Below are 21,779 nucleotides of genomic sequence, written 5' to 3'. Positions count from 1 at the left end.
AATCTCATAGAATTTATATTCAATCATGCTTGTGTAAGTGTATACGTACACATGTTTTTCACACAGATGAAAACCAATTTTGGTTACGTCTGACAGCTCAAGATTGTTGCTCTATTCCGCTAGGTATATTAACTTTATGATTGGTAAGTACAGGTAAAAGATTTTGATACTTTCAATTAGGTACTTACAATTATTTAAAATCATTATTATTTATCATGTAATTGAATTTATTGTTTTACAGGTAACATGAATGATGCAAAGGATTCAGTTAAAATATCAAGCATAAATAAATCATGAGAAGAGTGTTTAAAGACAAAATCAGTTCCCAGAGATTTCTTCTTAGACCGGTAAGACCCTAACGTTACAAAAAAAATGCCTGAAAGCAACCTTGTTATTGAATGCTAACTTTATATAAGAACATATTTTCAGATGTCAATGTTTGTATCCTAAAGAGAATTAAAAAAGAAGGCCACATAAATAAAGGCGTGTGGTAACGGGAGTCTGGCTGGGAGGTGTTAATGCATCCACCGTATAGTCCTGACCTTGCACCTTCAGATTTCCACCTGTTTCAATCGCTGCAGGATTCCTTAGGCAGTGTCAGGTTGACATCACAAGAGGACTGCCAAAACCATTTGATGCAGTTTTTTCATCAGAAGCCCCAAAATTTTTAGAGCAATTGGATCGTGTCCCTATCAACAAGATGGCAAAAAGTTGTCAAACAACCTATATATTTTAGTCGCTTTCGAATGTTTATATAAAATGCGAAATAAAATTCCGCAACCTTTGATTTTCTGTGTTGTTTTTTCATCTCCCCTTAATCCTTGGTTTTTAATCAACTTGCAAGGGGGGGTTATTACTTTCAGGCATGTACAAGTATGTATTAAAAATATTTGAGTATAATTAATACAATCTATGATGCTTGCGAGTAACAATAATATAATATTATACGAAATTATTTAACATTTAAATTAAATTATATTTAAACTTAGAAACAGTAGTGACAATTTAGTTTAAGAAAATGAAGATAATTGTTTGGTTAAATTATATTTTGTAATATATTTAATGATGTACGGTAAGTATTATAGAAGTTTTAATACTCCGACAAAAACATGCAAGAGTTTTCGTCAAAAACAAAACACAATGAAATGTATTGCAAAATAAAATTTAAGTAAATAACAACAATAAACTTATTCTTGAAATGAGTTATCCAAACTTAAATATAATATTATTGTCATAAATAATCAAGTATCAAAACTATAATTCCGACTATAGACAAGGTTGCGATACGTAGATTTTTTGAATTTGCCGCCTTTTTCCAGTCATCTTTCGCTAGCCAGACTCTATGACATTTCACTTATATACTAGTAATCTGTGGCCCTTACATTTTTCTTTTGTCTATACGCCATATTTACAATTGTATTTGGAATGTGGAATGGCCGCCGTCTTTCGCATGTGTAATTAAATCGTGACAAAAAAATTTTACTGAGTTAATAATGTGAAAAGCGTATATATATATGTAAGTGTTTAAGTAATTTAACTTTAAACAGACAGCTAAAATGTATTGTGCGAGTGATAAACCTATACCCCGTGTGTCATCTTCGCAATCTTCCAAGAATGTCAAAGATGGTAAGTTTATGGTTGTCAATGTATTTATTTTAGTATTGCATTATTTATTACATAAATATAAGCATAAAACGCAAATATTTTAAATCTTTACACTCTCATTTTATGCCATAACTTATGTTGTCGTCACAGGCCAAAAGAAACAACTTTTTTAAGTGTTGTAAACTTTGGAACAAGTGTTATGAATACTCAGAAGTCGGCTTGTTGTTAAAACTGTAGTATGAATTTATTTGTCTTGGTTCACAACATAACCATATTATATATTTTGTTTCAATCATAATATTATAATCTTTGTATGTACTGTAATCTCTCTCTCACTGGTTAAATAATTCAAGTTAGGTATTTAGACAACATTTTGCAACTTACTTTCTAGTTTCTATTGACCGAAATTTCACTTACAATGATAAATGTTTTGTAGCTAAATTGTTAATTATTTTATTCCCAAATACTAAGCGCCATACTTGCTTTATTAGGCAGGGCATTCCAATGAAACTTCTAAAATAGGAATCCCTTTATTATAATCTTATCCTCAAAGTTTGTATTATAATTTATATAAAAAAGATTTCCTGGGATTTAATATGACCGGAACAGACTTAATATCTAAGTATTTTGTACTCTCCTGTAAGGTTCTAGCATATTATTATGTACAAATGTATAGTGTGTCAAGAAAGTGAAGAAATTAAAAAGTGGCAACATCGTAGTGTTGACCATTTCAAATCTAAGAAAAAAAAGGGATGACACTATGATGTTGCCACTTTTTAATTTCTTCACTTTCTTGATGGACTATTCATTAAAAAAACTATCTAAAAAAAAATACTACAAATGGGAGCATTAATACCATAAGGGCAATCTCAGGCCAACTACTATTTAAAAAAAGGTTGCATCAGTGTTAAATAACTTCCCTCTACGAAGTGTGCTCACACTATGAAGTATTATTTGCATCTATTTATAATTTTATTGACTCATTATAATGTCAATAACATTGTTGTTTATGTTATAACCTCATCAATGCATCACACACTTTATTATAACTTCCCTGAGTATTTGAAAACGAGTACCTAACTATAATTCTAGTTGACATCAAACTCACTTTTAAGTTATTCACTAAGCGATTAAGACTAAAATAGTTTGTATGATTTTAAAAGATGCTAATTATAATGTGCCCAGAAATGTTGTTGCCATTTAAAAGGTAAAATTCAGTTGAAAATATCATTTTGAGGCAACATTTTCTTATATGTTTAACTTTTTCTTATATGTTTAATCTTTATGTCCTGAATATTTAAAAAGAAAAATGTAATAATTTCATTAATAAGATCATTTTCAGGTTCTTCTGTCTGTTTATCACCAGACATGGAAAAATTAAAATCAGATCACAATTTTACAACTTCTTGCTTGTCAGTATAAATTATCTTGTTAAGGCGAGGACATATTCCATTTTGTTATGTATTGACTCCCGGTTTACCTAGTTCCAATATAATAACGAAATGTAAAAAATATGAGATATAAAGCACAATATTTAAAAGGGTTTAAATCATAAACATTTTAATAAAACATAATACTTTGGCTGTAATTAATTTACAAACTCACCTCAGACAAAAATCTTTATCATTGAAATATAAGTAATAACTAAGATTATTTATTCAATAAAAATGTATGTTACATTTTTATTGAATAAATTGTTAGCGAATCTGTATTAAAAAGGTTTGAACCGAACAATTTTGTTTCTTAATATTTATTTCCAAAGATGCAGCCAAACCTGGATAAGCTAGAGTTCAAGGTAACACGATTTCATTCTCACTCATAGAGGTTTCTCACTAACCCGAGTTTCTCGCTTATTCAGGTACAAGGTTAGCGTTTCTCTCTTATAGAGGTATGCAGAAATGACAAGTCAAAAATTCATGGACTATGTAATTTTAATTTTATTTAGAACTTATTAACATTTTTAAAAATTCGTCAATTTCGTTTGGTTTTCTGTTTTTGTATTTTGAATGTTTTTCTCTAACTCATATATTTTGTTGAATATTGCTTGATCAACAACCGCATTCAAACGCATTCACTATTTTAAGTTTATCACTCAGTGACAGTACTTTAATTTTCCGTTTTGACATGATACAGAACAGAATTTTCCTTCGCAATTGGTTAACAATAAACTGAGTAAGTCAGTTCGAAAAGGATGCAATAAAAAACAATGTTTTTTAGGTCAACAAAATAGAATGGGTACAATATTGAAGACAATACAAAAACAATGGTATGAAAACATTTAATAATAATATTCTTTATTTGCATTAAGGTACAATAACTGTTACTATTCTAACAGTGCTTCACATATTTTGTCAATTTTCTCGACGTGCAAATGTTAATTTAGGATACATTCTTAAATATAATTTGTCATAATAATTATTAATAAATGCATGCCTAATAATTTCCATCTTACTTAATAATATGTCAAAATTATAAAAATAAAGAACAAACGACATGACAAAGGAAAAGAAGAAGAAAAAAGAAAAATATGTCAGTGGATGTGGATGCGTAAATAGTGTTCATAAAATCATAAAAAACAACATTTGAACATATTTTTGGACATGAAAACGATAATTAATATAAAATCATTGAGCTATTCCATCTCATACAATGATTCGTTTATAGCTTGACTTAGAGGTGCACGTGATAGGTAAGGTACTACATATTTTTAATAAATTTATTTTTATGGTCCTTGGTGTTTCTCATCATTTACTATAGTCTATAATATTTTCACCACCAAGCCAATGTCACAACATCTAAAGGCAAAGGGTGGAGCAGCATAAAATCTAAGGAAATCGGAAAATGTCGGATCTACTGGCCGCCACAACGACCTGGGACCTCACCGTTCAAAATATTAATATTATAATTATGCAATTTATAAAACAATAAATATATATATTTATTTATTATATGTATAACATATTATACTCTATTCTATTAAATATATATATACACATATATATTAAAAAAAAAACATAATAAAAAAAAAGTGTCCATGGCGTGATGGACCACAATTAATTAAAATTCATAATATTATTTCAATTATCCTTGGTGCGAAAAATCTAAATAATAAAATAACAAAAAAAGGATATGGACGAACAGTCCATAGACGGCCCCAATTTTATAATAATAAAAAAAAAAAAAAAATTTTAGCACCCAAACCATAGGAGAGCCATGTCATGCTCATCAAAAAACCTTTTGAGTGACTTTGCATGTGGTGCAGACAATACAGGTAACCCTTAGAATTATCTGTAATCTTTAATTGTTTGAAGTACTAGGTACTTGATTTGAATGTTAAACTTTAGTTTTTATTTTTTATTTTTATTTTCAGCACACCAGATGTCACAAATGGTCTAACATTGGAAGCACCCTCAGTCAGTTCATCATTGTTTGCGAATTCAATCACAACACTACACAATCACATATATCTTATGTCAAAAAGCATAATACTAAATACCAATCTATACTTCTATACTAATAATATTATAAATGCGATGTATGTATCTCTGTCTGTCTGTCTGCCTGTCTCGCTTTTACGCCAAAACTACCGAACCGATTGTAATGAAATTTTGTTGTAAGGGGGTGAAAATGCGTAAATTTGTTCAAATTAAGTTAGTTCCAAAAATCTATAATAGATGGCGCCGTGCGTCTTCTACATCGCGCTAACGCTTGCCCAAAAGTCTTTCTATAAGAGGTGGTATTATCTTACATTCGATTTTCGATTTTTTTCGATTGTTATTTCTATATAACGTTATTTAATAAATCAGTACTTTATCTATGCAGTGACGTAACGTTAAACCTATCATTGATTTTATGGGTAAAGTTGTGTAATTGGGGGGCTTAATAAGCTTAAAAATTTGGCATAAAATATAAAGTTTAATTTTAAAAATTTAAATATTATGTGCACACTGCACAGCTGTTTTGATTTAAGGGGTACCAGGGTTTTTTTTTATAAAAGCTCAATTTGACACCAATTTTGTTGACATCGCGCGCTATAAACTGAAGTCCACGCGGACGAAGTCGCGGGCAACAGCTAGTAAATTATAAATTGAATGATGTCAAAAGTACATATAATTATGTCAGATGTCTAATAATAATTCACATAAAACAAATACAATGATATCTAATGTCCAAATAGTAATCATGTCATACCTATTCTCTTACCTATCTCATACTAAATCTATACTAATATTATAAATGCGAAAGTATCTCTGTCTGTCTGTCTGTCTGTCTGTCTCGCTTTCACGCCAAAACTACTGAACCGATTGTAATGAAATTTTGTACACAGATAGTCTAAAGCCTGAGAAAGGACATAGGCTACTTTTTAACTGGAAAAGGGGGTTGTAAGGGGGTGAAAATGCGTAAATTTGGTCAAATTAAGTTAGTTCCAAAAACTCAAAATAGATGGCGCCAAGAGTCCCCTAGATCGCGCTATTGCTTGCTCAGGCGAATTTCTATAAGAGGTGGTACCATGTCAAGCTTGATTTTCGATTTTTTCGATTGTTATACACGTTCTATACTTAATATTATAAATGCGAAAGTATCTCTGTCTGTCTGTCTGTCTCGCTTTCACGCCAAAACTACTGAACCGATTGTAATGAAATTTTGTACACAGATAGTCTAAAGCCTGAGAAAGGACATAGGCTACTTTTTAACTGGAAAAGGGGGTTGTAAGGGGGTGAAAATGCGTAAATTTGGTCAAATTAAGTTAGTTCCAAAAACTCAAAATAGATGGCACCAAGAGTCCCCTAGGTCGAGCTATTGCTTGCTCATGCGTATTTCTATAAGAGGTGGTACCATGTTAAGCTGGTTGTTTTCGATTCTTTCGATTGTTATACACGTTATTAAGTATTAACTTAGAACTCACCTACCAACTTAGATTAGATATCAAATTCAAAAACAACAGCGCCAAAACTACTGAACCGATTGTAATGAAATTTTGTACACAGATAGTCTAAAGCCTGAGAAAGGACATAGGCTATTTCTTACTGGAAAAAGGGGTTGTAAGGGGGTGTTTATGCGTAAATTTGTTCAAATTAAGTTAGTTCCAAAAACTGGAACAGATGGCGCCAAGAGTCGCCTAGACCGCGCTATCGCTTGCTCATATGTATTTCTATAAGAGGTGGTACCATATCGAGTTAATATTTCGATTCTTTCGATTGTTATACATGTTATTAAATAACTCACGTACCTATAATAAATACTAAATAGTTTATGGCCTATGGGTATTGGCTATTGGGCAAAGCTAAAGTTGTGTAATGCATTATGCAGCTAAGTTGTGTAACGCTAAATAAGCTTTAAAAGGTATAAAAAAGTTTAATTAAAAAAAAAACATATTATGTGCACACTACACGGCTGTTTTGGGTATTTTGATTTAAGGGGTACCAGGGTTTTAAAAAGCTTTTGACACCAATTTTATTCACACTGCGCGCTATAAACTGAAGTCCACGCGGACGAAGTCGCGGGCAACAGCTAGTATGTCATAAATCATAATACTACATACCACTAAATTATAAATTAAATCATGTCAAGATTACATAATATGTCAGATATCTAATAATAATTCACATAAAACAAATACAATAATATCCAATGTCCAAGGTAGGAAGTTTAACGAAAGTTAAGAATGAGTCATAAAATAGCAGATGTTAAATTTTAGCAGATGTTCAATTTGTAATTTGTTTTCTCATTTGTTACTGTGAATGTAAATAAAAAATAAACCTCGACTGTCGCTTATAGAGGTATAGAAAAGAAGCAGTCTCGCTCACAGAGGTCCATGAGAGAAAAATGACTCTCTCTAACAGAGGTTTCTGTTTCTCACTCATAGAGGTTTTGGGAGCTCAAAATGACGGGTCCTAGCTATTACTCTCACTTATACAGTTTTCTCACTTATCCGGTTGTCACTTACCCAAGTTTAGCTGTATTTAAAAAACACATGAAAAATAAGAAGATCCTCGAAACTACAATTTTATGCTAAGCTAAAATGAATCTTATTGAGATGCCTACACGACTTCGGTTGTGTGCAAGGTTATCTTTTGGAATTGAGGTAAGTGCTCAACTTAAGGTATAAAATATGTTACATTTAGAAAATTTCGAAATAAAAAAGAAAATAATATTAAGAATAAAATATATTTTTATGAATGTGCTCTACATTCAAATAGAATAACTTTTTTTTATATGTGCTCTTCATTCAAATAGAATATTTTTTTAGTGTGAAAATGAAATTATTGTAGTTTTTGTGCAATTATTTAATTCCATGTTCCAAAATTTAATAACCCAATACACGTCAGAGTGTGGCCATATTGCTTTTGCGTTACGTAGCTTTATCGCAACGGACGCAACATCTGCATTGCGTCGAGTCAATAACAAATCGCGCAGAAATATTATCTCATTAATGTCTGTGGAACTCGACACTCGACAGCATCGGACAATGGCATCATCTCTTATACCAGCCAATCGTGTCCCACTGCTGGGCAAAGGATCCTTCATCTCCATATTTTTTACTTACAACTTTTTACGCATGTTCTCATCAAAAGCATTCAATTCGTTGCACTGCTTTTTTTAATCTACTTCTGTTTCCCTCTACCACTCGGTAGCTACTCAGTATTCGGAAATAAGATGTACGGGATGTACCATTTATCGGTTCTACCATTTAAGCGTAAAAAGTTACTAGACAGACGGAGACTAGGAGATCGCTACTCGATCATGTCAGCCACGAGTCACGACACGAATTCCGCTTTTTTGTATTTCTGTGATTGCCACAACGCGTCGTGCGCGTTTTCATTAGGCCCATAACACGAATTTCGCCATGTGAATGTTTTACTGTGACCATAACGAGTTGTGAGCTATTTTTCCGCTCACTGAGCGTTTTCGATCTTTGAGCGTAACATCAAACGTCGCAGCGCGTACGCTGAGTCGACGCATCGCAACGCGACAGAAGAGTGTGGCGCTTAAATATCGGAAATGCACGTAAATATAGCGCTGTGAAATGCCGGTTATTTCCAACTGCACGAAATTATCTAGTGCAGCCGGGTCAAGGCCGACGTTTGATTTACGACTTTAATCTGTTGTTCTTTCCCTTTTGTTTGGCATTTACCAAGCTGTGTTCATCATAGTAGGTTTCTTAAGTCAGCCAAAGAGGAGTCTAATCTAAATGGGACATTTGGTGTCCCGTCACCCGTGGCAGTTATTTTTTACCAAGAACAATATAATATGACAGTTGATGCATGAAAATACCGATTCCTAAAAGTCATAAAACCCTCGGAAAAAATTTAAATGCATTTCATGGTAATCCAGCTATACCAAAATCGATAATCATAGCTCTACTATATATTTAGTAATGCAATGTTATGATAAGACTAGTCTTACGATTGGACCTATAAATATAGGTCTAAATAGCGGCCTAGTTAGGGCAGTAGCCAATGCGGTGAAATGCCAAGGGTTAGGGTGGGTACACGTAGCATGATAAGTGCTCGTCTGTATTATTACGATGTAAAATTAGACTTATACTGGCTGACCCGGCAACGTTGTTTTGCCATATAAATTATTTTTAGTATCAATGTAAAAAGTACATAAAAACCTGAACTTACATACAAAAATTCATTAAAATCGGTTGAGCCGTTTCGCGCACAAACATGAGACGAGAATTTTATTAAAATAATATTAGGTTTATTTTATGACGATTACCAGGGACCAGGTTAAGTATGTGAAATTCCCAAGTAGAAGTTAGGTCTATGATCTATCCACTAAAACCCCATGGTGCTCCATTCCATGTTTGAGGCAAAGTCGCGGGAATGATAAAGCTCTCTGTCAACGCAACTCTGTCAGCATGTAAATTAGACTTTTAAACAAGGCCACAACCAGGCTTAGACCCCATTTCACCAACCTCTGTTTGTTAAATCCTAACAAGGCATTACTTAACGGACTTTGGAAAATTAAACAGACTGTTAAAATACTTATGTCCCACAGTAAAAATTTAACAGCGGATTAGTAAATGCAATGTTAAGTGAACAACGAGTGAACAACTATCAATTCGGTCATTCTTGTTATAAGGCGATGCAATTGCAATGTACAAGATTAATATGACATGTTTGCTGCAATGTGTCACTTTCTTCCATAGTAGTATAATAGTAGATAATGCGACTAAATTAAAATATCACTGATCGCATACATTTGTTACGCTATAATAGTTCTTCTTAATTTACCAGGTTAATAATTATGATCTGTCAAAGCTGATAACATGAATCATGATACAAACTTTTATTTACTTATTTCGGCTTGGTAATTTTGATACAAGTCAGTGTATTTGCAATGTCAAGGAAAATCCGAGGGCTGAATTTTTGACAAAATAAAAATAAATAATTATGCATAACATGAAATATAATAAATAATATGTAAGGATGTGGCGAAACATGGCGGCAACACTCAAAAGTCAAAACAGATTCTTTTATTGATATTGGATATTGTCTTTAAAAAGTTGTTGTTTTGACTATTATAACGGCCTGTTATATATTTAACGGACCTCCCCAGCAGGAATTAAAATTTAACACCATGTTAGGCGATTTGACATGACATTAGCGTATGGTGGAACGCTCGATAGCTCTAACAGGCCGTTAACTGATTTAACAAGCCGTTATTTATTTAACATTGCTTGATGAAACTGGGTCTTAGGCTATTACAGAATACTTCAAATCCATACGCAATTTTATTTTAGGTTTAAGCCGTGAGAGGACGAAAAAAACTTCATAATTTCATACTGCTTACAACATTTCCGTAAAATTTCGTTCTACATGACACAGTTTCGACCATGAGATAAATGGATGGATGGTACCACATAAACTTTAAAAACTTTACTGCTTTTAAATGTTGATAATATGCTTCAACTCTCAAACGGCCACATGCGGCCGCGATAACAATAGATAAGCTATTGTGTCTGGTTTTTACACGATCGAGGTATTTAAGCAATTTGAATGAACTAAAGAAAAGAAAAAGTGTCTAAGAGCGCTAACTTTTACGAAGGTCGTGTCTAAACTTAACCGTCATTTACTTTACGAATAAAAATAAAATTCCGCTTCCAGCTACACATCTCCAACTTTTAATGAAGCAACTATATTTTTATGTCTCGCCCAACTTAATAAATAGCGGGCGGTTTTCGCAACGTAATCTTCCTTTTCGCTCGTTTTCCTTATTTACTGGACTATTTTTAGTTACAAATATTCCTTTTACTTCTTCATTAAAGCGTAATGGGCTTATAAAATTAGGGCCCTTTTGCACTGGGGGTTCCTGGCTCATTTTAAATTGGTTGCGACCGCAACAGCCGTCAGAAGACAAAAATAAAAGATCTAAAATTCGGATTCGGCTTGGATGCTTTTGTATAATATTGGCTCTTTCCTGGACTCTACAATTTTTCTGGTAGCGCCTCCTATCCCGTAGCTTTGGAAATTAATAGAAACGAATCTTCAAAACTTGCAAACCAATGTCCATCCTGAAAAAAAAACACCCGCCACTATGGTTGCGTCCCAGAGCACTATGAGAAAGAGAATTTATATTTTATTCCCAACGTTAAATTAATATTTTTCATGTTGTATATCTTAATTTACTTTTGAGTGTAGACTCTAGTCCGAAGGTTTAATATCTTTTCACGGTTAAATGCCAAGGAGAAACTTCTAGCGTCTGGGGCTTGGGGCCAAATAATCCAATCGTTGAATTAGGATTGCGTAAGAGCTAAATTGTCCGTTGTGATTGGACTGTAAGCTTTTGCGATAACGGCCACACTCGGAGGTATCTGATGATAAGTTAACTTCAGTTTAATTAAAAGATTGACAGAAAACGTATGAGAATGTCATAATCGTCATTAAAGTAACTTGTTATAATTATAGTTTGTGCGTTTTAGACCCAATTTCACCAACCTCTGTTTGTTAAATCCTAACAAGGCATTACTTAACGGACCTTGGAAAATTAAACAAACTGTTAAAATACTTATGTCCCACAGTAAAAATTTAACAGCGGATTAGTAAATACAATGTTAAGTGAACAACGAGTGAATATTCTGAATAACATTCAATTCGTTCGTTCTTGTTATAAGGCGACGAAATTGCAATGTACAAGTTTAATACGACATGTTGGCTGCAATGTGTCATTTTCACCTTATTCGTTTAATACTTCATCTGGTAGATAATGCGACCAAATTAAAATATCACTGATCGCATACATTTGTTACACTACAATAGTTGTTTATGATTTACCAGGTTAATAATTATGATCTGTCAAAGCTGAAAACATGAATCATGATACAAACTTTTATTTACTTACTCGTATTTCGGTTTGGTAATTTTGATACAGTCAGTGTATTTGCAATGTCAATAAAAATCCGAGGGCTGAATTTTTGACACAATGAAAATAAATAATTATGCATAACATGAAAAATAATAATTAATATGTAAGGATGTGGCGAAACATGGCGGAAACACTCAAAAGTCAAAACAGATTCTTTTATTGATATTGGATATTGTCTTTGAAAGTTGTTGTTTTGACTATTATAACGGCCTATTATATATTTAACGGACCTCCCCAGCAGGAATTAAAATTTAACACCGTGTTAGGCGATTTGACATGACATTAGCGTATGGTGGAACGCTCGATAGCTCTAACAGGCCATTAACTGATTTAACAAGCCATTATTTATTTAACATTGCTTGATGAAACTGGGTCTTAAGATGATATGGGTGACAGTTTTCATATTCCTTGCTACGGGTTTTTTTTACAAGAAAACAAAAAAAATCAAAATTAATAAATTATATTCCATCTACAAAAACAAATGTTTCCTATAATTATAAATGAATAAAAATGAAAAGTTGCTAAATGTTAACTTATTAATATAAAATTATAAATATTAACTGAAATAGGAGTATAAAATTATTGTTACGAAAACATTTGAAAAATGTGAGATGCATGAAACGGAACTTATGTCAATAGAGATTGACTCTGTTGAATCGAAATCAAATCGATTAAAAAGGGCGGCCATCTTAAATCGCCGGCACCACTGAAATGTCAGTACGAAATCGATAATTTCGATTGCAATTCCTCTACGAAGTGATTCGATATTTTTAAATTATCGATTAATTTTTGTTATGTAACTTACCTACTATTGTCAATTATAATGTGTCACGCATATCATCATAAAACGCACAAACTATGCTTCTGAGTGCGGCCGTTAAAGTAAGGAAGGAGATCAAGCTTTTTAAATTTCTTAACTTTTAGGTAAGTACTGTTACTAAAACTGTTGAAGTTCTTTTATATTACCTATGTATAGCCATTTTTACCGGCGTAATGTCATGAAAAATTGCAAACATGATTCTTTATTATGTATTTAGGCTAATTTACAAAGTTGCTGTAGAGTGTAGACTAAACAGAACCAATATCGTACTGAATAGCTAACCAGTGAGTTACTGAGCAAATCCATACTAATATTATACATCCTAAAGTGTCTCTGTCTGTCTGTCTGTTAACTCTTCACGCCCAAACCGCTGAATCAATTTTGCTGAAAATAGGTACATATGAGATACTTTGAACCCCGGAAAGGACATAGGATACCGAAAAAATGCACGGTTCCAGCGCGATAAAGTGATTTCTGCGCAACGGAGTTGCGGGCACCAACTAGTTATTCATATTCATGCGTGTTTTATAGTAATACGAGCGGTGATTATATGCAATTAGAAACCGTGGCAAGTCTTGCATGGCGGTGTATTGATGCGTGCAAGGCATGCATGAAAGGTCGGGAGGTAGGGTGGCCAGACAAAAGGCGCTGAAAGCCTTAGGGACCTCATGGTTTAAATAGGGTTTTAGTGTGAAATATAGCAACACCAAACTGACGATGACTTTGAATTGATGGAGTAAAATAATTGACAAGTTTCCTAAAACCAATCCTTGATTTTAAATACAGTAATTTATAAATAACTAGCTGTTGCCCGCGACTTCGTCCGCGTGGAATTCAGTTCATAGCGCGCGGTGTCAACAAAATTGCTGTCAAAAGCTTTTTATAACCCTGGTACCCCTTAAATCAAAATACCCAAAACAATTTTTTTTTTAATTAAACTTTTTTATACCAAATTTTAAAGTTTATTAAGCTTTACATATTAAGCATTACACAACTTTAGCCTTACCCATAAACTATTTAGTAATTAGTATTTATTATTGGTATGCTCAATGCTGTTGTTTCTGATATCTATGTAGGTGAGTAATTTGATCACTTGTATAACAATTGAAAGAATTGAAAAACTTAGCCCAACATGGTACCACCTCTTATACAGGGTGTAACAAAAACAAGTGATAATACTTTAGGGTGTGTACGTGTTCCTTGTAGAGAGTTCACTGTGAAAGTAGCAGCGCTGAAAGACCAAAAATTTTTTCACATTTGTATGGGGAAACTCGTGACGGTCGGGCCCTTGCCCATACAAAACTGAAAAAAAATGTTCGTCTTTCAGAGCTGCTACTTTCACAGTGAACTCTCTACAAGGAACATGTACACACCCTAAAGTATTATCACTAGTTTTTGTTACACACTGTAGAAATACATATAAGCAAGCGATAGCGCGATCTAGGCGACTCTTGGCGCCATCTGTTATGAGTTTTTGGAACTAACTTAATTTAAACAAATTTACGCATTTTCACCCTCTTACAACCCCTTTTTCCAGTTAAAATACTTTATAACTGGAAAAAGTCCTATGTCCTTTCTCAGGCTTAAGACTATCTGTGTACAAAATTTCATTACAATCGGTTCAGTAGTTTTGGCGTGAAAGCGAGACAGACAGACAGAGATACTTTTGCATTTATAATATTAGTATAGATGAATGAAAATTTTCATAAATGTGATAATTATTAAAGGTAACTTTTATAAATCACACACTTCAATTCCTGTTTTTATTTGGATAATACTTATTCCATTCATTCTAAGACCTCACCATGCCAATTCGGACTGCACAGCTCTCGACCTGCCCCTAAACCGTTACTAGGAGTTTACGTAAGTCCCTAAAACTGTAACAAGTCCTGATACAGTTTCCAGGACTTTACGTAAGTCCCGTGAACCGGGGTCAAAATCCCGGGGCCCCGGGACTCGCGTGGTAACCCCCGCGTGTGACACAGTTCCGGGCACCGGGCGCCGGCGCGAAGTCTGCCCAGACGGCATCCAGCCAGTTCCCGGCGTTACGTCAGCGCGGCGCGACGTTCCGACGATCACGCGACGACGTTCCGACGAATTGCGTCTTACGTCGAGATACGATTGAGTTGATTCGACGAATACGGCTGTTGTTTTTACGTTGATGACGAAAGTTGGCCGTTAAACCCAGTCTCTAAGGTTCTTTGACATGATTGTTCAGCTCAATTAATTGGCTACTTTGACGTTAACCAATCAAAAGAGCTAGTGAACAGAGAAATTTCAGTCAAAAAACTCTTCAAAACCAGGGTTTACATCGCGTCAAGATTGTTATCGATACGACGATAACAGCTGTTGTTACGACAAAACTCAAGTTGTGTAGTGGGTGGTGTATTTACAAACCGTCAAACTGTATTCCTTCGAGAACTTCAAGGTGTACGAGTACGATGAGGACGCGATGTATAATGGACACGAAGATACGTTTGGCAGCCACAAGAAAAGTAAGTCGTAAGACCGACGACGGTCGTTTGACCCCACGATATGCATGATTGATGTAGTCAATTATTTATACTGATAAATATTATACTGTATAATAAAAAAAATATTGACTGATAAGAATATAATTAATAATGGGAAATAATAAAACGAGCGAATAAAAAATTACTTTGCGACTGATGATGAACATACTGTTTTAATAACTTGAGTGGCATGAATTTGACTAAGCGAAAAATATACTAAACTAACGACTAATATTGATTTATAATAAAATCCAGAAAGAGCTTAGAAAATGTGGATTGCGATTAATCTATTTCAGATATTAAAATTCTATCCGAGCGACTGTATTACTAAGTGAGCGACTGGAAAATGGAAATACATAGCGGGCAACTTCAATATTAAATATAGATTCAATTTTTCTAAGTGGAGCTTATTTATTACGAGCTACTAAAAAGTTCACTTTGAGCAAACTTTTGTGAGCTGCTTTATTAATGATAATTGGTTACTGATATTCTAGTTGAGGCTTTATATTTTATATTTTGATACGTGTTTTAATGAAAACTACATATTATTGTTAAATGCGTGCGAATTCGAATGGGGCGGGGCGACGAATCGTTGCCGTCAGGTGAGGATAGTATAGATAGATAGTAGCGCAGCGAAGCTACCGCCTTAGCCATCGTGGTTATTTATTTGTAAACCACCCAGAAGTGGGAGCCCCGCGTAGCGGAGCTCCGTCGGCTCATAATTGAAGCCCGTTGTTTTTTTTTTTGGTATAGGTCGCCATTAAAATTTTTACCCATTTCTTTGACGCTCCATGAGGATTATAATTTGTGTAATTTATGAATGATTATATATTATATAAACGGGGTTTACCCCCTCCCCCCTAAATCGTTAGGCATGATTCTAAACTTTTAAGTTCCTACAAATACCTATATAACAATACATATTTTGGGATCATCAAATGAAAGTGTGAAATCCTTTTTATCTCTGTTAGCTACCACTTTTTTCACATTATATATTTCATATATAAAATTGTTGTTCCTCTTATCGAACTGAAGCTACTCACAAAAAATTTGCTTGATAGTAATAAAAAAAAATTGTTCATGGGATCCTTGATTAAAAGTGTTTCATCAAATAGTTATTTCAAATCCTTTTTTTTTTGTTTTAATGTGAGGTCATTATACTCTGCTCATTAAAGTATTTTTCAAAGTGGTTTTTGTATTCGAAACACTTCATTTAAGATTAAATGCCGCTCAGTATAAAAAATACATTTGCCAAATATTGAAAAAAAATGCAGGACATAATGTTCAATCTCAAACAGATATTAGGTCGCTCAAATATTATGGAGCTGCTCATTTTGAATTTAAAGTAACTCATATAATAATATACCCCTCAGAACAGGAAAATAAGATATACCCGCATAATCGAACAAGATTGGTGCGGTGTGGCGCGATAAACAAATCGTGATACTTGTCTCATGAAAATTTAATGATAACTTGAATTGAATCGGTACTGGTCGTGATGGGACTAACTATACCTTGATTGAATAGATAGTGGGTAGATAATATAACATATTTCATGATATTATACAATTCCTTTGTTACTTACGAGTCTGCTGTCGATAAATTTAGCTTCGATTTGAATCCGGGTAATTTCGTTTGCTCTATTTTCTTCTTATCTCCTTTTATCGTCTGTCGGTCAATTGAATATCAATTATCTTGTATATTTTATTAATAAGGTCACTTTTCAACGTCTAAAATATATTTTTTTAAAAAGGCATATTCAAACATATCCAGAAAATATTGCAGATATTTATATTAACTACCAATGTTTTTCTGCTAATGATTTATTTATCAAAAGGACCATGATGAATCTCTTTATTTTAACCGAAACGTCAAAACGTCTCCCCTAGCTACGTCTGAGTTCTGACGCAGCTAGGCAGCAGTTTAAATTCGATAAAACGAGCGAAGATTATTTCTCACTGAATACGTTCTGAACATTCCCACCAGTGAAATGTGAGTGGCACTTTTTAATGTAAGTTTAAAATAATAATAAATAATTGGTTAAGTGCGATTCGGACTCGCGCGCTTCCCTACCAATAGATATAGAGCAAAATAGACCAAAAAATGTGTTTTTTGTATGGGAGTCCCCCATTAATTTATATTTTATTTTAATATTACTAGAGAGCGCCCAATGGTCGAAATTCTACCTTAGTTTCAACGACATTAGGACTACTACCTATATTTTGTAAAAAATATTGACTTTATCATATTTTTTTCAACTCTTGTCTCTGGGACTTAGCTGATCTCAGACTGGCCGTGTAAGCATTGTCTAATAGTATCTTAGATTCAATAAAAAAAACTATTATCCATTTTCAATTTGTCAACTTGTTGTCAACAGACTTCAACCATAAATAAAAGAGTTTTCGTACGTATAGGCTTGTCACTCAAAAATCTGTCATTTCTCATGTGTGTGTGTTGTAGTGTGTGTAATGTATTATTTGTTAAAAAAATGTATGATAAAAGCATAATTTCAAAATAATATTAGTTCGATGCACTCCTGCACCATATAAACATAAACACACACACATGAAATTTTGCACAGTTATAGTGCAAAATTTCATGCACCTACGTTTCCCCATTTTTCGTAAAAAGGGTTACAAAGTTTTTCGTTCGCGTATTATTATTATGATTGTTAACTTTTAAAGTAGACATTTAAACTAAGGAATTTGTAAAAATATCAAGTGCCTACCTGTTGCCATAATCTAGCCAAAAAGGCCAAAAATCACGTTTGATGTATGGGAGCCCCCCTTAAATATTATTTTTTATTGATTTTAGTATTAATTATTATAGCGGCAACAGATATACACAATCTGTGAAAATTTCAGAAGTCTAGCTATAGCGGTTCTTGAGATACAACCTGGAGACACACAGACGGACGGACGGACAGACGGAAAGACAGACGGACAGACATCTCTCAGTAATAGGGTCCCGTTTTTATCCTTTGGGTACGGAACCCTAAAAAATATTTTTATTTCAATTTGCCAGCCAAGTTGCGTCAAACTTCGTAAACTTCGGTTATTGTGCGGGAACCGTAATTTTTTGGAACAAAAACTATATTATGTCCTTTCCTATCTTCTCACCAGATTCAATTAAAATCGGTTCAATGGGAGTGTAGATGACAAACCTCTTCACTTATAGGTTTATTTATTTTATGTTGTTCAGGAAACCAACAGTCTAAAAATAGTCTATTAGAGACAAAAGCATATAAAAAGAAGACAAATGTTGATTTCCACCAATAGAATTTGTGGCTGCACTCAGAAACAATAATGAATGCTATAAGTCTTGTGAAATGAATAGACCTGGATCCCAAAAGGATAAGACATAACTTACTTTCAAATGGCTGATACCATAAATTCTTGGTAGTGCCTCGTGTACTTAAAATACCTGCGAATTTGTGTAGCTCTAGGTGTGACACCTGGTCAGCTACCAGGTATCAAAGTTGACTAATTATTATTTTTAACAAAAAATTAAAACCGACTTCCAAGGTAATTTAAAACAATAATAATATGAACTAAAAAGTATTAAATAACTCTTACTCTATAATAGTGCCTTTTTCAGAATTCGTCTAAATCTCAACTATTTCTGTACATACTACAGTCTTCATTATTTTGACGCCGGTACCAGCTAATTTTATCGTGAGTTCAGTCAATGTCAGAATATCTGAAGCTTTTGGGACTGGTACCGACTTCAAAGTAATGAAGTAGTATATACAGAAATAGTTGAGATTTAGACGAATTCTGAAAAAGGCACTATTATAGAGTAAGAGTTATTTAATACTTTTTAGTTCATATTATTATTGTTTTAGATTACCTTGGAAGTCGGTTTAAATTTTTTGTTAAAAATAATAATTTAACTCTTTTTAGTTATCAACAAGATAAGGCACAAGGATACAAGTAAATAACCACTACGAATGTTAACTATTCACATTATGTTACTGTAAGCGAAATTGTGGTAAATGCTTGCAGTTATCTAAGCGATGCTGCAATTTAAAAACTTTTATCTTTAAAGGTTCAGGATTTCTGTTCAGTGCCTTTGGACCAAGAGACACCTTTGCATGAACTTTCTCTTATTCTTAACATATTTTTAAGTTACTAGAAACAACATTTTAACCACTATGATTCTTTTGATAAATTTCAAGGATTTCCCTCGATTGCTCATAGATCCCATCATTAGCTCACCACTTTCGTAATTATTACACAAAATCAAGATTATACCCTATACAACAACACAATAATTTTGAAAATCGGTCTACAAACAGTGAAATAATCATCAATATAATTATCTACTTCAAAATTGAGTTCCAAAATTTCACCCGAACATACATACTTACATACACACTGAGCAAGTTAAATAAAAGCTTTTAAAAACATCTGCTTCGATGCAAAATATCACGAAAAGCATCAATAATTGGGTCATAATGTGATGACCCATGGCATAATTATGATTGTGATGATGATGATCAATTAAATTGATGTGTTGGCTTATGCTTTCAGTTGTTTAAACAACGCCGAAATCCCCGAATCTGGATCTATAAGAATTCAAAAGTTCTGTTGGGTACTTTCGGATCCAGGGTATAACCTGGTGCGAAATATTACTTTTTGGTAGCATTTACCTTAAATGCTTCAGAAAAAATTGAAATCACTATATGTTTCCAAAGAGATTTCAAGGAGTCGTCCTCTCGATTCCTCCAGGATCCCACCATCAGATCAGCACTTTTGTGAACATGGTACCAAATTCGAGTTAAACCCTATACAACACAAAAAGAATTTTGAAAATCGGATCACAAACGGCTGAGTTATCGTTGAACATACAAAAAAAAAAAAAAAAAAGACGAACGTATTACCTCCTCCTTTTTGGAAGTCGGTAAAAATGAGTCTTTCTTTACTTATTTTCAAATGGCTAATATTTATATATATAATTTGTAGATTATTGTTCTGAACTAGTATCATGTAGTGTAAGACACTTTTCAATGACCAAAACTATTATCACACGTTTTAAAAATAACTTTGTTGCTTTTTTTTCAAAGGCGTTATTTTTATTTTATAAATTAATATAACACCTTAGAAAACAATGCGATATTGCAAGAATTTATTTTCTATCAGCTGTTGCCCGCGACTTTGTCCGTGTCAGCATACTATGCAGTATGCTGACACGGACAAATACGTACGACGGTGCATAGTATAATAACAAAGATGGATAATTTTCCCCTGTTTCCTTACCCAAATGGTAAAAACCCGGGACCCGATAGCAAATATATTTCGGCCTGTCCGTCTGTTTGTCTGTCCATATCCAGACTGTACCTCCCCTTTCTAACATGTAGTGAATATTATTAAAGTATGGATACAATTGAGTATGTTTTGGTCATATACCTAGTCAAGTACCTACCTGTTAGACCCAGATCCCAGAGCGATAAGACAACTTACTATCACAATATGGATGAAACCTTAGGTTCTCAGTAGTTCCTTATGTACTTAGAATACCTTCGAATTTGTGAAGCTCTACATGGAGCTATACTCACTCTCACTCTCTCACTCATAATGTGTAAAAATGTCTGTCTGTCTGTCTGTAACCGGAAATACTTTACTTTTTAGGAAATATTATACTTTTATCCCGGAATTTTGCGAACTGAAGTTCCGGGTGTTATATCATAATTAATAAATATTGAAGTAAATTTATATAAAAGTAAAGCTATTTGGAGGTATTTCGTAAATGAGGAGGAGGTAAAGTTCTGTTGGGTAGCTTCGGATCCAGGGTATATAACCTGGTGCGAAGTCTCACTTTTTGGTAGCATTTACCTCGAGTGCTTCAGAAAACATCGAAATCACTATAATATGTTTCCATACAAATTTCAAAGAGTCCCCTCGATTCCTCAAGGATCCCATAATCATATCACCACTTTTGTGAACATGGTACCAAATTCGAGTTAAACCCTATACAACAGAAAAAGAATTTTGAAAATCGGACCACAAACGGTTGAGTTATCGTTGAACATACAAAAAAAAAAGATACATACAACCGAACGCATTACCTACTCCTTTTTGAAAGTCGGTCAAAAAGTATCATATTATAATATAATGTCCTTTCCCAGGAAAGGACATAATTATATCATGATACTTTTTGACCGACTAACTCCGACTTATTCTTTTGGGATCCAGGTCTAGAAGAGTTAAACAGAAAATGTATGCAGTTTATGTCAAAATTAAAGTTTACCATAAAATCTCTCTGAGTTCGATTGTTAGGCTAGTTACGCGATTACTATACTTACTTAGTCCATTATCGTATTCAGAACATCATTAAATAAGGCAATTAGTAAATACCTCTCGCTGTAATCTGACTCGTGAGAGCGATATTATCGTTCAGGTGCATTTCCACAATTAACGTACAAACACACGTGAGGAGCTAAATGCATTACAAATAACATGCCAATA

General features: G+C 33.5%; 1 protein-coding gene across 2 annotated transcripts in view; it reads left to right on the top strand.

Annotated features, from left to right (window-relative positions):
* Positions 1 to 1,435: 1,435 nt before the first annotated feature.
* LOC121739336 (cyclin-dependent kinase 14) overlaps positions 1,436 to 21,779 on the top strand; it is a 127,077-nt gene continuing 106,733 nt past the window's right edge. The window contains exon 1 of one of the 2 annotated variants that reach the window (XM_042131730.1): positions 1,436 to 1,626. In XM_042131730.1, the coding sequence (XP_041987664.1) occupies positions 1,557 to 1,626 (70 nt within the window). In that variant the 5' untranslated portion in view covers positions 1,436 to 1,556. Of the gene's footprint in view, positions 1,627 to 15,155; positions 15,295 to 21,779 lie in introns of those variants that run through there. The other variant, XM_042131732.1, reaches the window with a different exon arrangement.

This window comes from Aricia agestis, chromosome Z, assembly GCF_905147365.1.
Source record: "Aricia agestis chromosome Z, ilAriAges1.1, whole genome shotgun sequence".
In the NCBI taxonomy this organism is placed as follows: domain Eukaryota; kingdom Metazoa; phylum Arthropoda; class Insecta; order Lepidoptera; family Lycaenidae; genus Aricia; species Aricia agestis.
The sequence above is the reverse complement of the archived record's forward strand: the minus strand, read 5'-3'. Positions and strand labels throughout refer to the sequence as shown.